The 17053-nt window shown below is 31.9% G+C and overlaps 1 protein-coding gene across 1 annotated transcript in view; it reads left to right on the top strand.

Annotated features, from left to right (window-relative positions):
• Positions 1 to 15282, top strand: part of EPYC (epiphycan) — a 35605-nt gene extending 20323 nt beyond the window's left edge. The window contains exons 3-7 of the mRNA XM_006923820.1: positions 1886 to 2054; positions 6871 to 7029; positions 7880 to 8082; positions 9360 to 9455; positions 14651 to 15282. Of these exons, the coding sequence (XP_006923882.1) occupies positions 1886 to 2054; positions 6871 to 7029; positions 7880 to 8082; positions 9360 to 9455; positions 14651 to 14821 (798 nt within the window). The 3' untranslated portion in view covers positions 14822 to 15282. The remainder of the gene's footprint in view (positions 1 to 1885; positions 2055 to 6870; positions 7030 to 7879; positions 8083 to 9359; positions 9456 to 14650) is intronic.
• The last annotated feature ends 1771 nt before the right edge of the window (positions 15283 to 17053 follow it).

Below are 17053 nucleotides of genomic sequence, written 5' to 3'. Positions count from 1 at the left end.
CTTCCTGGAGCCTCCTTTTGGTCTCTCTGCAAATCCATTCCTTCTGAATCTGCCTCATTCTGCCCCTGCAGATGGAATCCATATGTCTGTTTAAGGAAGTGTGCACAATCTTCTCAAGTGGAGCTTTCTAGCCATAATATCTTCACGTATAGCGTCCTAATGCATCAAATACAGTATGATTTACTTTTGGTTTGATTTCATGCTTTAAATGCATTACAGTCAGCGTTAACTCATTCACTGATTTTTCTCAGCAAAATCTCTAAAATTAAGTATAAAACTGTGAATTAGATGTTTGGACAAGCAAAGTTTTTGTATTACATTCAATAAATACTTGTTGATCATCTATTATGCTACAGCCTTGAGGTACAAAGATATATGCCGTGATTGAGAGTGTACCATCTAATATGCTTGAAGAGGCAGAAAAAGGATAGAACCAATACAATACAATGTAGGAAGGGCTGAAAGGGAAAGACTACATAAGTACAGAAGGAGACATAACTCAGGAGTGAAAACTGACAAAAGGAAGTTTAGGGTTTGTTTGTTTTTAACATGAAGCAATGCATTTAAATGTATCAAAAGTGACATTAAATCATAAGTTTATCTTTAAAATGTTATTATTATCTAAAACATTTATCTAAAATAATCTAGGAAATATATAGCTTAATTATTACATATTTTACACATGAAAATAATATTTTGCATTTCATTTTTACAGCAAATAAGTGAGAAAGTAATTTGTGGGTTTTTGTTTTTTTGTTTGCTTGCTTGTTTAATGAAAGCAAATAAAGAAGAAGGGTAAAAAAGATTAAGAGGCCATGTTAGGGTGGTACAGAGAGAATCTGGGATTTCTGGGGATGCTGTGAGGAAACTAGGCCCTAATCAGTGGGTCCCAAATGTATGCTGCCAGTCAATAGTCTTGAGCAGATTTCCTGCCCAAAGCCACAAGGTCATCAGAGATGTAAACATTTATCAAGTAATACAAAGGAAGAGACATTGGGACAAGAAAAGAGAGTTGAGAATAAAGGGTCATTTTAAATGCAAACAGTGGTCTTAGAAACAATAACTCACTACTTAAAATACGCAAATAAGAAGAGAAAAGCAAGTATAATCTAAAATATAATCCCTGTAAAACTATTTGAGCATTTTTTCAATTTTGTATTCCTATTGTCAAAGCTCTCAAGTTCAATTTTAACATACCCAACTACTGGTAGTAATACTTGTTATTCAAAATAATATTGAAATTATATAAGAAATGGCATATTATAATTAAATTGTACAGTTTTCAAATCTCCATATATTTTAATTTAGTAGAAACAATGCCTTTCAGTAACATACAATTGGAGGAAGTATATGTTGTTGTAAAAAAAAAAATAGAATATTTGAATTTAGGAAACCAAGTATTAAAAGGAGTGAAACATACACATCAATTACTTATTGGTTATTATCGTCAAAGGGAATAGAATTAGGGCAGCATGGTGAAGGAGACTTTTGGATTTTACTCTGTGTACTTCTGGGTTAATTTGCATCTTTCACAACAATAATTCATTTGAATACAATGCTATGTATTTAGAAAACAATAAGTGAGTTTTTTTTAAAAAAACCTATGGAATGAACAGATATATAAAGATGTTTAAAAGAGCAAGAAGACCAAAAGAAAAAAGAAGGCATTGGAAACTATTACTAAGATTTGAGAATCAAAACTAATTAAAAACAATAGCAGTAACTGGAACCACATGTGTTCTCCCAGGCAAGCAGGCTAGTCACACTGTTAAACTTCAGAACATGAGTGACCTCTTGTGGCAAAGATGGATACATTTTTAATGCATGTCACTACCACACAGGATGAAGGAGGAGGTTGCGGGATAAAATTCTGCTTCTTTTTCAGATTGAAATAGTGACAATGATGCCTTCAGGGAATAGAGAGCTCCTCACCCCACCCCCACAGCCAGGGGAGGCTGAAGAGGAGGAGGAGGAGTCCACCCCCAGGCTGATCGATGGCTCTTCTCCACAGGAACCTGAATTCACCGGAGTTCTGGGTCCCCACACTAATGAAGGTCAGGTCCATCAAAGCTGAATTGTAATTAAGTCCTCTTGGTCATCCCTCAATACTGCCAAGCTCCAAGGCCACAGGAAACCCACATGACCCAAAGAGAAAATTTTGCAATAGGCTAGGATTGAAGCAGGAGATACACATGTATTTTGTGTCAAAATTTATAAAGTAGTTTTAATAATTCATCTCGGGCGTGATGAAATTTTCAAAAACCAATGATTTGGTATGAAAATATTTGTCTGGCATTATTACTCAAAACCTTTGTGGTGAATGCATTTTTAGAACAAAGGATACACTATTAGCAAGACCAGAATCTATGTCAGGGATCAGGCCACAGCAATTCAAGGTGATAAGGTGATTGATGCTGGATAATGCTGGATGATGATGATGGTGGTGATGATGGTAATATGATTTTACATTGATTGGGCACATAATATCTGTGGGCCAAAATGCTCAGTACTTCACATTATCTCATTTGACTATTACAACTTCCCTGTGAAGGAGTTAATCAATATTAATCTTTTCACTATTACTGACTAGTTCGAAAGGGTAGGAAGCTGCCAGAGATCACGTAGCTGTTAGTTTCACCCACCGGGTTTGAAGTGAGTCTTCTGATTCTTGTCTGTATATGTATGGGAAAGTATGCTTCTTCCCATTCAGTTCTAGCAAACAGCAGAGAGGAAAAGAGGAAAGTGTTCCATTACATTGGACTCCACCCTGCATGGCCTAAAGGTGATCTAAACCAGAGCACTTTAGTTAATGAAAAGGAATTCCCGGTGCTAAACATAATTCTATGATTTACCTATATTTCTTGTTAAAGTTTATCAGTGTCAACCTTGGGGATATTCAACTGGACTCATACCTAAATATTTTTACACACACACACACATACACACACACACACGGAGAATGGCACATAGTGAAGGGATTTAGAAAAAATGAGTAGGATTCTCACTTCAAAGGTTTAGTTAGTGTCAAGTATCGCTGTACTCTAAATTTTGGATATACAAAACTTATCTTAAAATGACTATTGTTCTTACAGATATTTCTGTCTAGTACAGAGAGACAAACATGTAAAGTTAGAGGCTATTATGTGTTACAGGTAATATGAGAAAAGTCTGTACAGAACATACTGAGAGAATGAAAGAGAGAAAAGAGCATTCATATTCAGCTTTGCCAAGTGATAGATATACAGTCTTGAGCAAGGCATTCAATATTTTTCTTGCCTTAGTGTCCTCTAAAAAATGGGATAATAAATAATAGAACTTACCTTATAGAGTTTTTGTAAGGATTAAATGAATGAATTTGGTGCCTGGTCCATAGTAAACATAATAAATGTTAGTTATTCTCATTATTCTATTTTTGATAGAAGTTTATCATTTTTGTCAATCTCAATAAACTTTTCAGGACACAAAACAGTATCATTAACTACAGACACTATATTGTACAGCAGATCTGTGGAACTTACTCATTTTGCATAACTGAAAATTTACAGCTGTTGAACAATAGCTGTTGATTTCCCCTTCTCCCCAGTCCCTGGTCACCACTAATCTACTCTCTGATTCTATGAGTTTTTAACTGTTAATCAATAATTTACATAAAAAGTTGTTTTTTGTGAAATGTTGCCTATATGTCACAGCGATTAAAGTGTTTTCTGTACATTAACGCTTTGCAGAGTCGTAAACAACAACACTATGAACTATGTATTTATTGTTATCTCTCCTTTATGAGCAGGAGAACTAAAATTCCAACACACTATAAAAATTGTCCAAGATCATGGAGGTTGTATGTAATGGTGTGGGGTTGCAAACAGAGATCATTAAATCCTAAATCTTTAATGAACACAACGTATTTTTTTCCACGTAGTTAACTTTCTATAAAGTAGTAGAATATTCTACAAACAGAACCAAGAAAATGAATATAATGACAAGAAAATGTAAATACCCAACAGAAAGCCTTCACAATAGGTAAATTAAATATCTCTATACCATTACTTATTTTTAAGTTACTTCAGATCTTTCAAAAGTTGACTGATCTGGAATCATTACCTGAACTTGGGTCTTTCACCTGAGCCAGAAACAATAGAAAAATATAATGCCCAATCTTTTTTAAAACTCTAGTCAAAATTATGGCTCAATAATGCAAGTTTTGAAGCAATATTTAAAAATCCATTACTTTTCAAAAAAATGTTGTCTCAAAGGTGATCTGAGTGTGAGTAAAAAAAACTAAAATTTTAATTCACATTGTAATTTCTAGAGAAAAAATATCACCAGAAGTTCTAAACTAAAATTAAATTTAAATCTTATAAATTCATCGAAGTTAAATAGTTTGGAAATATTTAGAACATTAGAAATCAAAATATATTTTTTCTATAATGCAAATTTCTAAAAATAATATCTTAAAGCCATATAAAGTAGGTTTGAATTATTAGCGGAAAAACTAGAATTAAATTATAACTGCTGTGAATGTATATAATTACCCTAAGCAATTGTTGCTAAATTAACAAAGCCAAGAATATATAGAAGAATTAAATGCCTTACTTTTTAAAAAATTTATGATAAATGATAAATTTATAATGACTGGAGAAATTGGTAAATATTAAATATTTTACATCTTCCTCTTAAAGTTTTTCTTTAGATTTCCATTCCTGAAATAGTTTTCATTTCTGAAGTTGTTATTGTAAATGATTTTCCCATTTAATGATAGCAATAAGACTTTGGTAAGTACATTACTAGTTCCTGATCACAAACTGCAAATGGATCTTTCAACTAAGACAACCAAGTGTCTTGGTTTGCCTGGAGTGAAGGATTTCCAAGACAAGGGACTTTCAGTGCCAAAACCAGAAAAGTCTCAGCTTAGTTAGGATGAAATGATTACTAAACAATCCCCAAAAGTTTTTCCATCACTTTCTTCTTCTATAATTCTCACAGCTTATTTCACATTCTCTATTCATCTCCTCTTTCACAATTCCATGTCTCCTCCTCCCTTTACTCTTCATGCTCTTCAGAAAGCTTAGCCTCCTACTTTACAAAGAAAACACAAACAACCTTCTGGTCAGCAGCTCTTAGATCTTTCTATTTTCAAACATAAAATTTACCTACACTTGTATCTATACACCTTATCTCTCTCTCCTCCTACTGCAACAGAGGAACCATCTGTCCTCCCACATTTGGGACGTGCATTCTTCCCACTGGGCTTTGAGTTTCACCTCTCACTGCCCTCTCAGGATACTTTTTATCTTCAGCTTCTCCTTCTTTGGATCCTTGTCTGCAAAACTCTCTCACTTTAGTCAATATCCTTCATTATATACACTACAAATAACATCTTCTTATAGTTACCGCCATCTCTCTTTCCTCTGTCACAGTCAAATATCTCAATAGAACTGTCTATGTTTGCTGTACCTATTTCTTCACCTACTTTCTCCTTAATTGACTATAATCTGGCTTCCAGCCTCATTACTCAAAGCTCTTACTGAAGTCTCTCATAACCACCACAATAACTAATTCAAGAGACACTTTTCAGTTCTTAACTTTAGATGACATCTTGACAGTCTTAGACTGTTTTCTATATCCTTTTCTTTTAAAACCTTTCTTCACTTGGCCTCTATAATATTGCCCCATCCTATTTCCTTCTTCCTTTCTCATTGTTCCTTCTCTCTCTCCTTTAGAAGCTTACTGTCCTCTATATAACGACTAAACAGAGAGTGAAGAAGGGGTGTGTGTGTGTGTGTGTGTGTGTGTGTGCGTGCGCACACGTGTGTGCGTGTGCATCTGTGTAATATATTGAGAAAAATAGATTAATATGTTGAGATATAATCCAGCCTAAAAAATATTTTTTGGGTCTGTTGTCTTTTCTATTACCATTACCTTAGCAATCATCATCTTTTATATAAACTCATCTTCACTCTGCCCACTCACCTGCCCTCCCTCAGCCTTCCACCATCAAGCAGATTAATATCTTAACATGCCCATCCTTAAGATAAGAAACAAAACCTATAACATAGCCTATAAGGCCATATGTGTTATGTCCTACACAGTCTGATATTCTCTGCATTCTAGCTTATAAACCATCTATCAGTCCTTCCAAAGTAAAGGAATTTGGCACATGCTACTTCCTCTGCCTGAATATGCTTCCCTCCACCAGCATAGTCAACTCTTTCTCTTCTTGCAGATCTCAACTCAATTATCACCTCTTTGAAGAACAAAGACTCTTCAGATTGGGTCAAATTTCCCTATTTTATGCTTATATGATATTTCATGACATTCGCCATGGTCATTTTATTTACTTGTGTGATTAATCATCATACATAACAGATTATAAAATAGAACTCTTTCTCTTTGTTCAGCTCATATAGTGCCATTTACATGAAAAGGATTCAATAAATTCATATTGAGTTAATTAACATTAATAATTATTACCCCATATATTTCTTGAAGAGATTTTGTTTCAGTGGGATATTTAAATATTGAACCAAAAACATAATAAAAACATTATATGGGATGTTTTAAATTTATGAAAACCACAATCTTAATATTCACATTTGAAGATAGAATTTCTAATAAGTGTAAAAGCGACAACTGTGAAATATTGACTCAGTAATTTAAAATAGAATTTTAAAACGTTTCAAAAATATACTAATTATTGGAGCAGCTTTAATTGATATATTTGACTCATATTCCATTTACAGAAAACTATATGAGAAAATATGAAATATACTAGGATGGTCTGTATGAGACTCTAATCTTGTTTAACAAACATTGACAATCACATAGAAATTGCTTTTCATTACTTACTTCTAATTATTTGCCTCTATCTTTTAGATTTTCCAACCTGCCTTCTGTGTACTTGTATAAGTACCACAGTATACTGCGATGATCATGAACTTGATGCTATTCCTCCACTGCCCAAGAACACTGCTTATTTTTATTCCCGGTTTAACAGAATTAAAAAGATCAACAAAAACGATCTTGCGGGCCTAAGTATGGATGACAGCACTAATGTCTCTCTCTTCTTTACAGACTTCTCTAAAATTGTTGCACCATAAATTGCTGTTACTGAAAATTATAGCTGAATAGAAAATATGGCTCATAAATCAATTATTTTTCTTATTTAACCATTTGAAGATTTGTTTTAATAATGATTAAAAAATAATGAATAGTTAAAAGTCATTGTGAAACTATATAGTTGTTGATATTTTTAAATAAACTATTTTTAACTAAATAGAAATTATAAATAATTATATTTTATAGGCTAGAACTCATTACCATGTTATGATATTAGAGCAAAATGTCTTGATCATATTTTTACTAGAATTTGGCTTGTTTATAGGGACTTCTATTAAAGCACAATACTTTATGGTTGATGAATGCAAGCCTGAATTCTGACTTTATAATTGTTGCTAACAGAATTTTTGTACTTGTCTTCATAAAGTGTTTTAATCACTAAAAATTTATTTTTAATGCCTGTGTATTTTAATAATAATGTACCTTTGACCACTAGAAAATGCAACAATCTGCCATCACTTAGGGAAACATTTTAAGTAGTTAAATTCAAATAAAGTTGATTTAGAATATAGGGAAAAGTTTAGTTATTTTAAATATAATACTCCAATTTCTTTGCTAAAATTACATAAAATGCATAAATATAAATAGTATTTGGAGGAAACAATTAAATTTTTATAAAGTATTTAGAAATAATTATTACATTAACTGTTCATTGCTAATTTAATTAGTTTATATTTGCTCATATGTGGGAAATTTATATTCATATTTTTATGTGAACAAAAACCTTTCAAGAATATTTAACTACGGCCTTCATTTTGTCTTCTAGATGATTTAAGAAGGATTGATCTGACATCAAATTTAATATCTGAGATTGATGAAGATGCATTCAGAAAGCTGCCTCAACTCCGAGAGCTTGTACTGCGTGACAACAAAATAAGGCAACTCCCAGAGTTGCCAAGTACTTTGACATTCATTGATATTAGCAACAACAGACTTGGAAGGAAAGGAATAAAGCAAGAAGCATTTAAAGTGAGTTTTAAGGTTGAGTGTGAAAGACTTTCATCTTGGTCAATGACTAGCCTTTTTTATTCTAGAAAGAAATTCATTTCGATGAGACTTTTAACTACTAAAACAATCTTTACAATACTATTTATCACGCTTTGGGGAAATATATGTTCTGGTGTATTTTGAGGCTAGTCAAGCACCAAGAACAGAAAGCAAAGTTGGAATAAGAATTGGGTAGCTACATGCAGCACCAGTCTATAAATTGTACCTGGAAATGGCATAAGCCAGATAATTTGTATTTACCAAGAAATCCACTCAAGGAGAGTTTTTAATGTGATTAAAGGATAACTACCTGTACAGGGTATGATTGGTGCCTTGAGGATAGAAGGCTTCTAAATTACTTTATAAGGAAGATGGAATCAGTTAATCTTACGAATTTTGTTTTCTCAGTGAAGGAAGCAAGTTTGGGGCTAGAGTGACTTGCTTAAAATAATAGCATTGAGTCTGAAAACAGTAACCAACTGACTTTCTTACACATTCTTACTCTGCTCCTCTAAGTATACGTTGAACAAATACATTAAAAATATTGTGACGGGACATCACATTACTTCCATGATGGCAACAGGAGGTCACGTAAACACATTAGCACTGGACAATGGTGAAAGTCCTGTCTCTCCACTAACTCTCCTGTGACAGCACTCTGTTGAGCAAGAGAGTTAGGGTACTTCATTAGAGCCAGGCAAGAGTAGAAGTCTAGTCACTAGTCTCTTCACTCATCTTTTGTTGTTGTGGAGGGTGGTGAGTCACAATTTGTCCTGTGATATTTGGCTAGAGTGGATCTGTTCTTGCCTAATTTTTTTTCTGTCTTGCTAGGCTGTCCCATCCCTGGAACTCAAGCTAGAAAGAACAGGCTTTTTTGGGTAGGGAATCTCATTTCTCCATCTCTTTAACATGAAAGAAATTCTTGCTATGCCTTGCCAAAATCCTCAAATCCTATTGCAGAACAGAGAACAGGAAGTCACAGCCTTACTTAAAATGAGAAAGTTAAAGTATACAAAGCAAATTTCTTTCTAGAGATTGAGAAACATGCTTCATTTTCATCAAGAGATGCCTGCTTGCCCTCCATTTTTCCAAACACATTTGAATTGTCTGGTAATTTAGAAAACTAATCTGCCTCAGCTTTACGAAACAAGATCTGGTCAGGCATGTGTTGTTTTACTATTAGTTGCATGGACAAGAAATGGAAAATACAGTGACACCACTAATTTCTACCTAAGTCCCTACATTTGGAATGCTTACAGGATATGTATGATCTTCATCATCTTTACCTCACTGATAACAACTTGGACCACATCCCTCTGCCACTCCCAGAAAACCTACGGGCCCTTCATCTCCAGGTAGGCTTCTACTACTAAGATATATCTAACATCTCCATGGAAAACAAAAGCAAACAGGAGGAAGTCAGGATATAAGAAGCTATTTATAATGAGATGTAGACACACTGTGATTTTCTTTTATTTGTCTTTCTTCTCTTTCATTTTCACTGTCAGTCCGAGTACAAGGTATTTGTACATTCATGACCCTATGCTGATTTATTTCTGATAATCTTAGTTTTTATTTTCGTTCTTTGCCAAAGCATAATGCATTTGGGGGCACCCAAACTTCCTTTGAAAAACAATTGAAAATATTGTCTGCTAAAGAAGTGTGTAAGGATTAGAAATAGAAGAGAAAAAGAGAAAAACAAAAATCTAATTTGATTTCCAGCTTTCAGGGGGAAAATGTCAATTTTAGCTTTTTAATTTTAGCTTTAGATTCTGTGTATTGAATTAAATTCAACCGTAGGGCACTCCTATCTGCTGAGAGATGACAGATTTACATCTCTCTGGATTAAGAAAATGTAGTTTTTCCCAAATCAACATATTTTAAATTTTATATGATTTTAAATCTTATTAAGCTACATTTTATCTTTGAAGTTATATGTGAAAACACATTTTCAAAAATGTTATGATCTAATATTTTCTAAATATATTTTATTTAAATATGTTAAAAATATGCTTAATGAAAACAAACACTTTTTTGTTAAAGAAAGATAAATTATTCTTATTTCATTCGAGAGTAACTTTTGGTCTACAGTTGTAATCAACTTTCCATAATAATTTCATTTGTTCTAAGGAATAAATCTATAAAGTATAAATTCATTGTGTGCTCAAAGAAACAGTATCATAGTGTAATATTAAAATCTTTTACAGAAAAAGTGTGAACTATCACAAGAAGTGATTTTGCTATGTGAGGGCAGGTTTTTGATTCTTACATTTTTCTCTATGGATTCTATATTGACCTCTATGTCTTTTCTCTTATTCCTATTAATATATACTCCTCCATACTTTTTTGGTGTCCTTTTATGTATATCTGTCTCTGAATCTTAGATATCTATCTCTTTTGAGAGTTTTTCTAGCTGTGTTTATTTCTTTAATATATATGTCTTTTATAGTCCTCATCCTGTTTTTGGGTAGCTCTTTTAGTCTCTCTTTTCATGTATATGAGGATTTTTTGCCTTGTCTGTGATTAGGAGAAGGATTTCTAAAGGAATGCTCAAGAAAAGTTTGGAATGTGTTTTTCAATTGTAAATTAAATTTTATTATTATTCTTGTCTGTGATGACATTGACTCTACAAAGTAACCAGTTCTCTGATGTTAAACACAATTCACTTGTATATACAGTATGAGATTAAAAATAATTGGTTTTATGTTCCCTATTTTATGGTTTAAAAAGGCATTAAATGCACCTTTTAAAAATATTTCTCTTTCACAACCACCTCACCAATAGCTAGCATAAAGCTGCTTCTCATTTACATTGTCTTTAATTTATATTTATTTTTAATGCTAAAATAAAAATCCCCTTTTGATTCATTTGAAAAATGTTTGCCAACATATAGTATAGTAATCAAGAATGATGGCTTTTGCAAAAGCAGATTCCCTGGGCTGAAATTTTCCTTCCAACACTATTAGAAAAATTATCTGAACCTCCCTGCATTTCAGTTTTAATTTATAGGTAGTACAGTTAGTGGAACATGATAAGTCCTTAAATGTGAGGCATAGTTATTATTAAATAACATGTTTCTATTATCTATCAAAGAGAACCATGCAGCGCCTAAGCACTAAATCTGTATTATTTCTTATGAACACTTTGCACTGATAAGAGAGTCAATCAGTCCGGAAGATATAAACATCTGTGCACCTAACAACAGAGCCTCAAAACTTATGAAGAATAAACTTTTAGAATTGAAGGCAGAAATAGACAATTAAACAATGATAGTTGGATACTGCAATACTTTACTTTTAATAATAGATGGAACTAGCCATAAGATCAGCTGAGAAGCAGAAGATTTGAACAACACATAAACCACCTAAGCCTAACAGTCATCCACAGAACATCCCACCCCAGAACAGCAAAATATGCCTACCTTTCAAGTGTACAAGGAATAGTTCTCAAGATAGACCACATACTAAGCCACAAAACAGGTCTCAAAAAATTGAAAATAATTAAAATCATACAAGGTATTTTTATGATTATAATGAAATTAAAATAGAAGTCAACAACAAAGAAAAATTGAAAAAATTCACTAATATGTGGATATTTAACAAACCTTTTCTTAATAAGTAATGGGTCAAAGAGGAAATCTAACCAATGAGTTTGGTGATGTGGCAGGTTACAAAATCGATACACAAATATTAATTGTATATGTATGCATTAGAAATGAAGGATCTAAAATGAAATTAAAAAACAATTCAATTTGTAATAATCACAAAAATAACAAATTACCAAAGAGTAATTTAAACAAAAGGAGTACATATTTGTATACTGAAAGATACAACAGACCATTAAAAGACTTCCTCACAGCAAAGGAAACAATCAACAGAAAATATAAACTACAGAATGGCAGAAAATATCTGCAAACCATACATTTGATAAGGAGTTAACATTCAAAATATATACAGAACTCAAATATTCAATAGGAAAAAAATAACCCAATTAAAATATTGCCTTAGGACCTGAATAAACATTTCTCGAAAGATGACATGCAAATGACCAACAGGTGTATGTAAAGGTGCTCAACATCGCTAATCATCAGGGAAATGCAAACCAAAACCACAGTGAGATATCACCTCACACCTTTTAGAATGGCTATTATCAAAAAGACCAAAGATAATAATTGCTGGCAAGTGTGTGGAGAGAAGAGAACACTTGTACGCTATTGGCAGAAATGTAAAATGGTACAGTCGTTATGAAAACAACATGGAGGTTCTTCGAAAAATTGAAAACAGAACTACCATATGGTCCAACAATCCCACTTCTGGGTATATATCTAGGGAAATGAAATCAATATCTTAAAGAAGTGTCTGCACTCCCATGTTTAGAGCAGCATTATTCATAGTAGCCAAAATATGGAAACAATCCATGTCTGTTAATGAATACAAAAATTGTAGTATATATTTAAAATGGGATATAATAAAAATATAATTTAAAAAGCCTTAAAAATAAAGACATCCTGCAATTGGGAATGACATGGATGAAACTGGAGAACATTATTCTAAGTGAAATAAGCTAGACAGAAAAGGCATATATTGTATGATCTCACTTATATGTGGAATCTAATAGAAGCAGAGAGTAGAATAATCTGTGTGGAACTCATAGAAGCAGCGAGTAGAATAATGGTTGTCAGAGCCTGTGGGGAGGGGGAGTGGAGGACATGGTGAGATGTTGGTCAAAGGATATAAAATTTGTTATTTAGGATGAATAAGTTCTGGAGATATAATGTACAACATGGCGACTATAGTTAATAATACTGTACTGTATAGTTGAAATTTGTTGAGAGTAGATCTCAAGTGTTCTCACCACACACACACACACACACACACACACACACACACACAAGGTAATTATATGAGGTGATTAAAATATTAATTTGCTTGATTGTGGTAGTCATTTCACAATGTATAAATATATAAAAACTTTATGCTATATGCCTTAAACATATACAATTTTATTTGTATTATTTGTCAATTATACCTCAATAAAGCTGGGAATAAGAGATCTAGATAAAGGAAAGATAGTCTCATATTCATGGTTTGGAAGACTTAATGTTAAGACAAAAATACTCCCCAAATGGATCTATAAATCTTATATATGTAGAAAGTCATAAGTAATCCACTAAACCATTTGAATTAATAAATGGGTTCAGCAATGTAGCAGGTTACAAAATCAATATAAACATCAATTTTGTATCTACACACTAGCAATAACTAAACCACAATGGGACATCACATCATACCCAGTTGTTTGGCTAAAATAAGAGTTGTTATTTTATTATTGGTTAGGATGCAGAGAAAATTGGAATTCATATATTGTTGATAGAAGTGTAAAACAGTGCAGCTACTTTGGAAAACAGTTTGACAGATCCTCAAAATGTTAAACATTAAATTACTATATGACTAGTAATTCAACTCCTAGGTATATACACAAGAGAATTTATAACATGTCCACATAAAATTTGTACATAAATGTTCACTGAAGAGCCCCAAAGTGGAAACAATCCAAATTCCCATTAACTGATGACAGGATAAACAAAGAGATGATATAGCATACAATGAAATACTATTGGGCAATCAAAAAGAAAGAAAAGTACTGATACATGTGCTACAACATGTATAAACCTTGAAAATACAATTCATAGTGGGAGAACCCAGTCACACAGAAGATATATAGTATGATTCCATTTGTGTGAAATATCCAGATTAGAAAAATCCATATATACAGATAGTAATTTACAAGTGGCCAGGTCCAGAGGTAGGGGGAAATAGAAAGTTATCTTTAATACTATGGAGTTTCTTTGGGAGGTGTTTAAAAGTGTCCTGAAATTAAATTGTGGAGATGCTTATACAAGTCTATAAATATATTAAAACCGCTGGAATGTACACTTAAATCAGGTGAATTTTATATTTGTAAAATATATTCAATAAAGCTGTTTTTAAAACATCTAGTACTACTCTCTGCCATCTTCCTGATATTTGCTCATTCTCTCCCTCAATTCACTTAAGCTACATTGACTTTTTTCCCTGTTATTGAACATTCCATGGAAATTACTCAGAATTTGAACTTGGTGTTCTCTCCACTTGGAATATTCTTACCTTTGCTCTTTCAACACTCATGTCTTCTTGTCATTCCATTCTCAGTTCCATTGCTATCCCTTAAGATAACTTTTTACAGTCATTGTCCTTTCTTCACAGTTCTCATCATTTTTGGAAATAATTACTTTTCTGTAAATTTGTTTTTTCACTTTCTTATCTTATATTCCCGTTACTAAAGTATATGTCTATAGTATATAGACATATACTCAAGTATATATCTATTCTGTTCATTGATTTATACTCATCGCCTAGAAATTTCTTGATGTATAAAATCACATAAAATGCATTTTTGGATGAGGGAAGGAACAAAAGGATAAAAATGAGGGTGAAGCAAAATGGACCATGTTATTAATCAATACTAAAAATATATTATATCTTGCCTTATTTATTTTCATCTTTTTTAGAATAACAACATTCTGGAGATGCACGAAGATACCTTCTGCAATGTTAAAAACGTGACTTATATTCGTAAGGCACTAGAAGATATTAGATTGGATGGAAACCCTATCAATCTCAGCAAAACTCCTCAAGCGTATATGTGCCTACCTCGTTTGCCTATTGGGAGTCTTATCTAAATAAGATAATAATTAGCATTGTGATAACCTAGTATAACAAAACAAATCTTACTGCTCTCTTCGCAAACAAAGCTCAGCATGATATTTTCACATTGTGTTTTGAAAGATGATATCATTACATAAAATATAACAAAGTTTTAAGATATTATGGCAGTTAAGTAATCTTAGAAAATACCAGATGAGTCAGGAACAAACCAAAAGATGTACAGAAAGAGCAAAACTAAATTATAGGAAATATTTTACAGATATCCTAATAAATCACATGTAATTTGAAGCTTTTAGAGATTCATATCCTACATAATTTCAAATTAAGCATATAAAAATGAAAAATGAACACTTTAAGTTTATTACCAAGTTTTAGATGTTTTTAATTAAACTTTTCTATTTCTTTTTTTTTCACTGAAGCATATTTCTATTTTCAAATTAAAGAAATGAAGAAAATAATAAAAGCATTTGAAAATGGCAATGGTCTTGTGAGAAAATATTCATTATAATTACAACATGTAAATAATCATAACAATAATATACAGAGGTTCAATTTTTCAATAATAATATTTTATCATCTTAAAGATCTGTCAACTCATTTTATACTTTTGTTAAACTGACTAGTTAGTTGGTATATTTCTGTGCTTGTAAAAATTAAATACAAGAAGTGGAAAATATAGATGGTGATAATGATAACAACTCTAGGGGAAAAGTTCAGGAATGCTTTTTTAAAAAAGTTGATCTTTCTAAAATGTATGATTGTAATACAGGCATATGGTTAAAATTTGAAAAATAACAAAAGAATATATAATGAAAGGTGAGTTTCCTTCCAGCCATAAACTCAAAGTTCCACTCCCTAGAAAAACTAGTCAATGGTTCCTTAGAAGTTCTCATGGAAGTTTTCCATGAGAAACAAAACTTGCACCTAAATAATTTTCCCTTTTTGACACAAATATATATGCATATGTACTACATGTATATACATATCACCATTATGTATCTATCCATGTAAACACGGATTTTTTAAATACAAAAAATTCTTAACCTTGTTTGTTTCACTTAAAAATTGTTTTTGGTGATTTTTCCATATCAGCACATACTGATTCTGAAAATCACATATATCAGCCAATTACATGGATGTACATTTTTTTTGTATTTACACTAAAATTGCAAAGAATATTCTTGTGTGAATGTCAATATTTTTAGTACATATGAGAGTACATCTGTGAATAAATTTATGGAAGTAGAATTATGGATAAAAGAGTATATTATTTTAAATTTTAATAAATGTTACTAAATTGTCCTTCAAAGATGTTATACTCACTTACACTTTTACCAACAGAGTGGGAGAGGGCATGATTTTCTACAGCCTCATCAAGATGGCTTAATATCAAACTTTTCCATCATTGTAAAATCTATTTCTTGATATATTAAATAAAAAATGAGAAAATTATTCGGCATTACATCTCCTACATTTAAAAAACACAATATATATTTTTATTTAAACTATCCCTTTTAGGCAAATATATTTCTTCATCTAAATTATCTGAACTTTTCTCATTGCTCCATATCATTCATCATATGCCATTAGTTGTAGACAATATAGCTAAATCTAGAATTTCTGTAGTGCAACAGTTAAAGAGATCTGAACTATCTATGATACGATAAGGGAAATATCAGAAAGAGATTGTGATAAAGAGAAAGCTACACAGCAAAATTCTCGAATAAAATGTAATTCGTGTTATGAGAGATGTCTCTGAGGTGTTATAACACATACAGATAGCATTTCTGCTTTAGGATTAATTCACAGTCCACTTCTATTGCTAAACAGTCTAAACCTCATGACTCTCTTTCCACCAAAATAAAACAAGTTTCTTGGTCTAAAATAAATAAGTAAATAAATAAACAAACACATAAATAAATAGATAGATAGATAAATAAATAAATGTTCACTTGATAGGGTCATGCCCACCTGGATAATATCCATATTTTAAGGTCAACTGATTTGGGACTTTAATTATAACTGCAAAAAAATTTAATACAAATATCTAGATTAGTGTTTGAATAAGCAGAGCACAGAGATCTTGGAGAGTAATTTCTAAAGTTCTGCCTACAACTAACTCCAAATTTTAGTAGGATTAAGCAAATGGTAACTTCCCATATACGATGATCTTCTTCCTCTACCCTTAAATTTTCCTAGATATAGATAGAAATATTACTGGTGGCATTAATAATGATAACATATTA

This window comes from Pteropus alecto, unplaced genomic scaffold, assembly GCF_000325575.1.
Source record: "Pteropus alecto unplaced genomic scaffold, ASM32557v1 scaffold76, whole genome shotgun sequence".
In the NCBI taxonomy this organism is placed as follows: Eukaryota; Metazoa; Chordata; class Mammalia; order Chiroptera; family Pteropodidae; genus Pteropus; species Pteropus alecto.
Note: the sequence above shows the minus strand (reverse complement) of the source record. Positions and strands in the feature narration are given on the sequence as shown.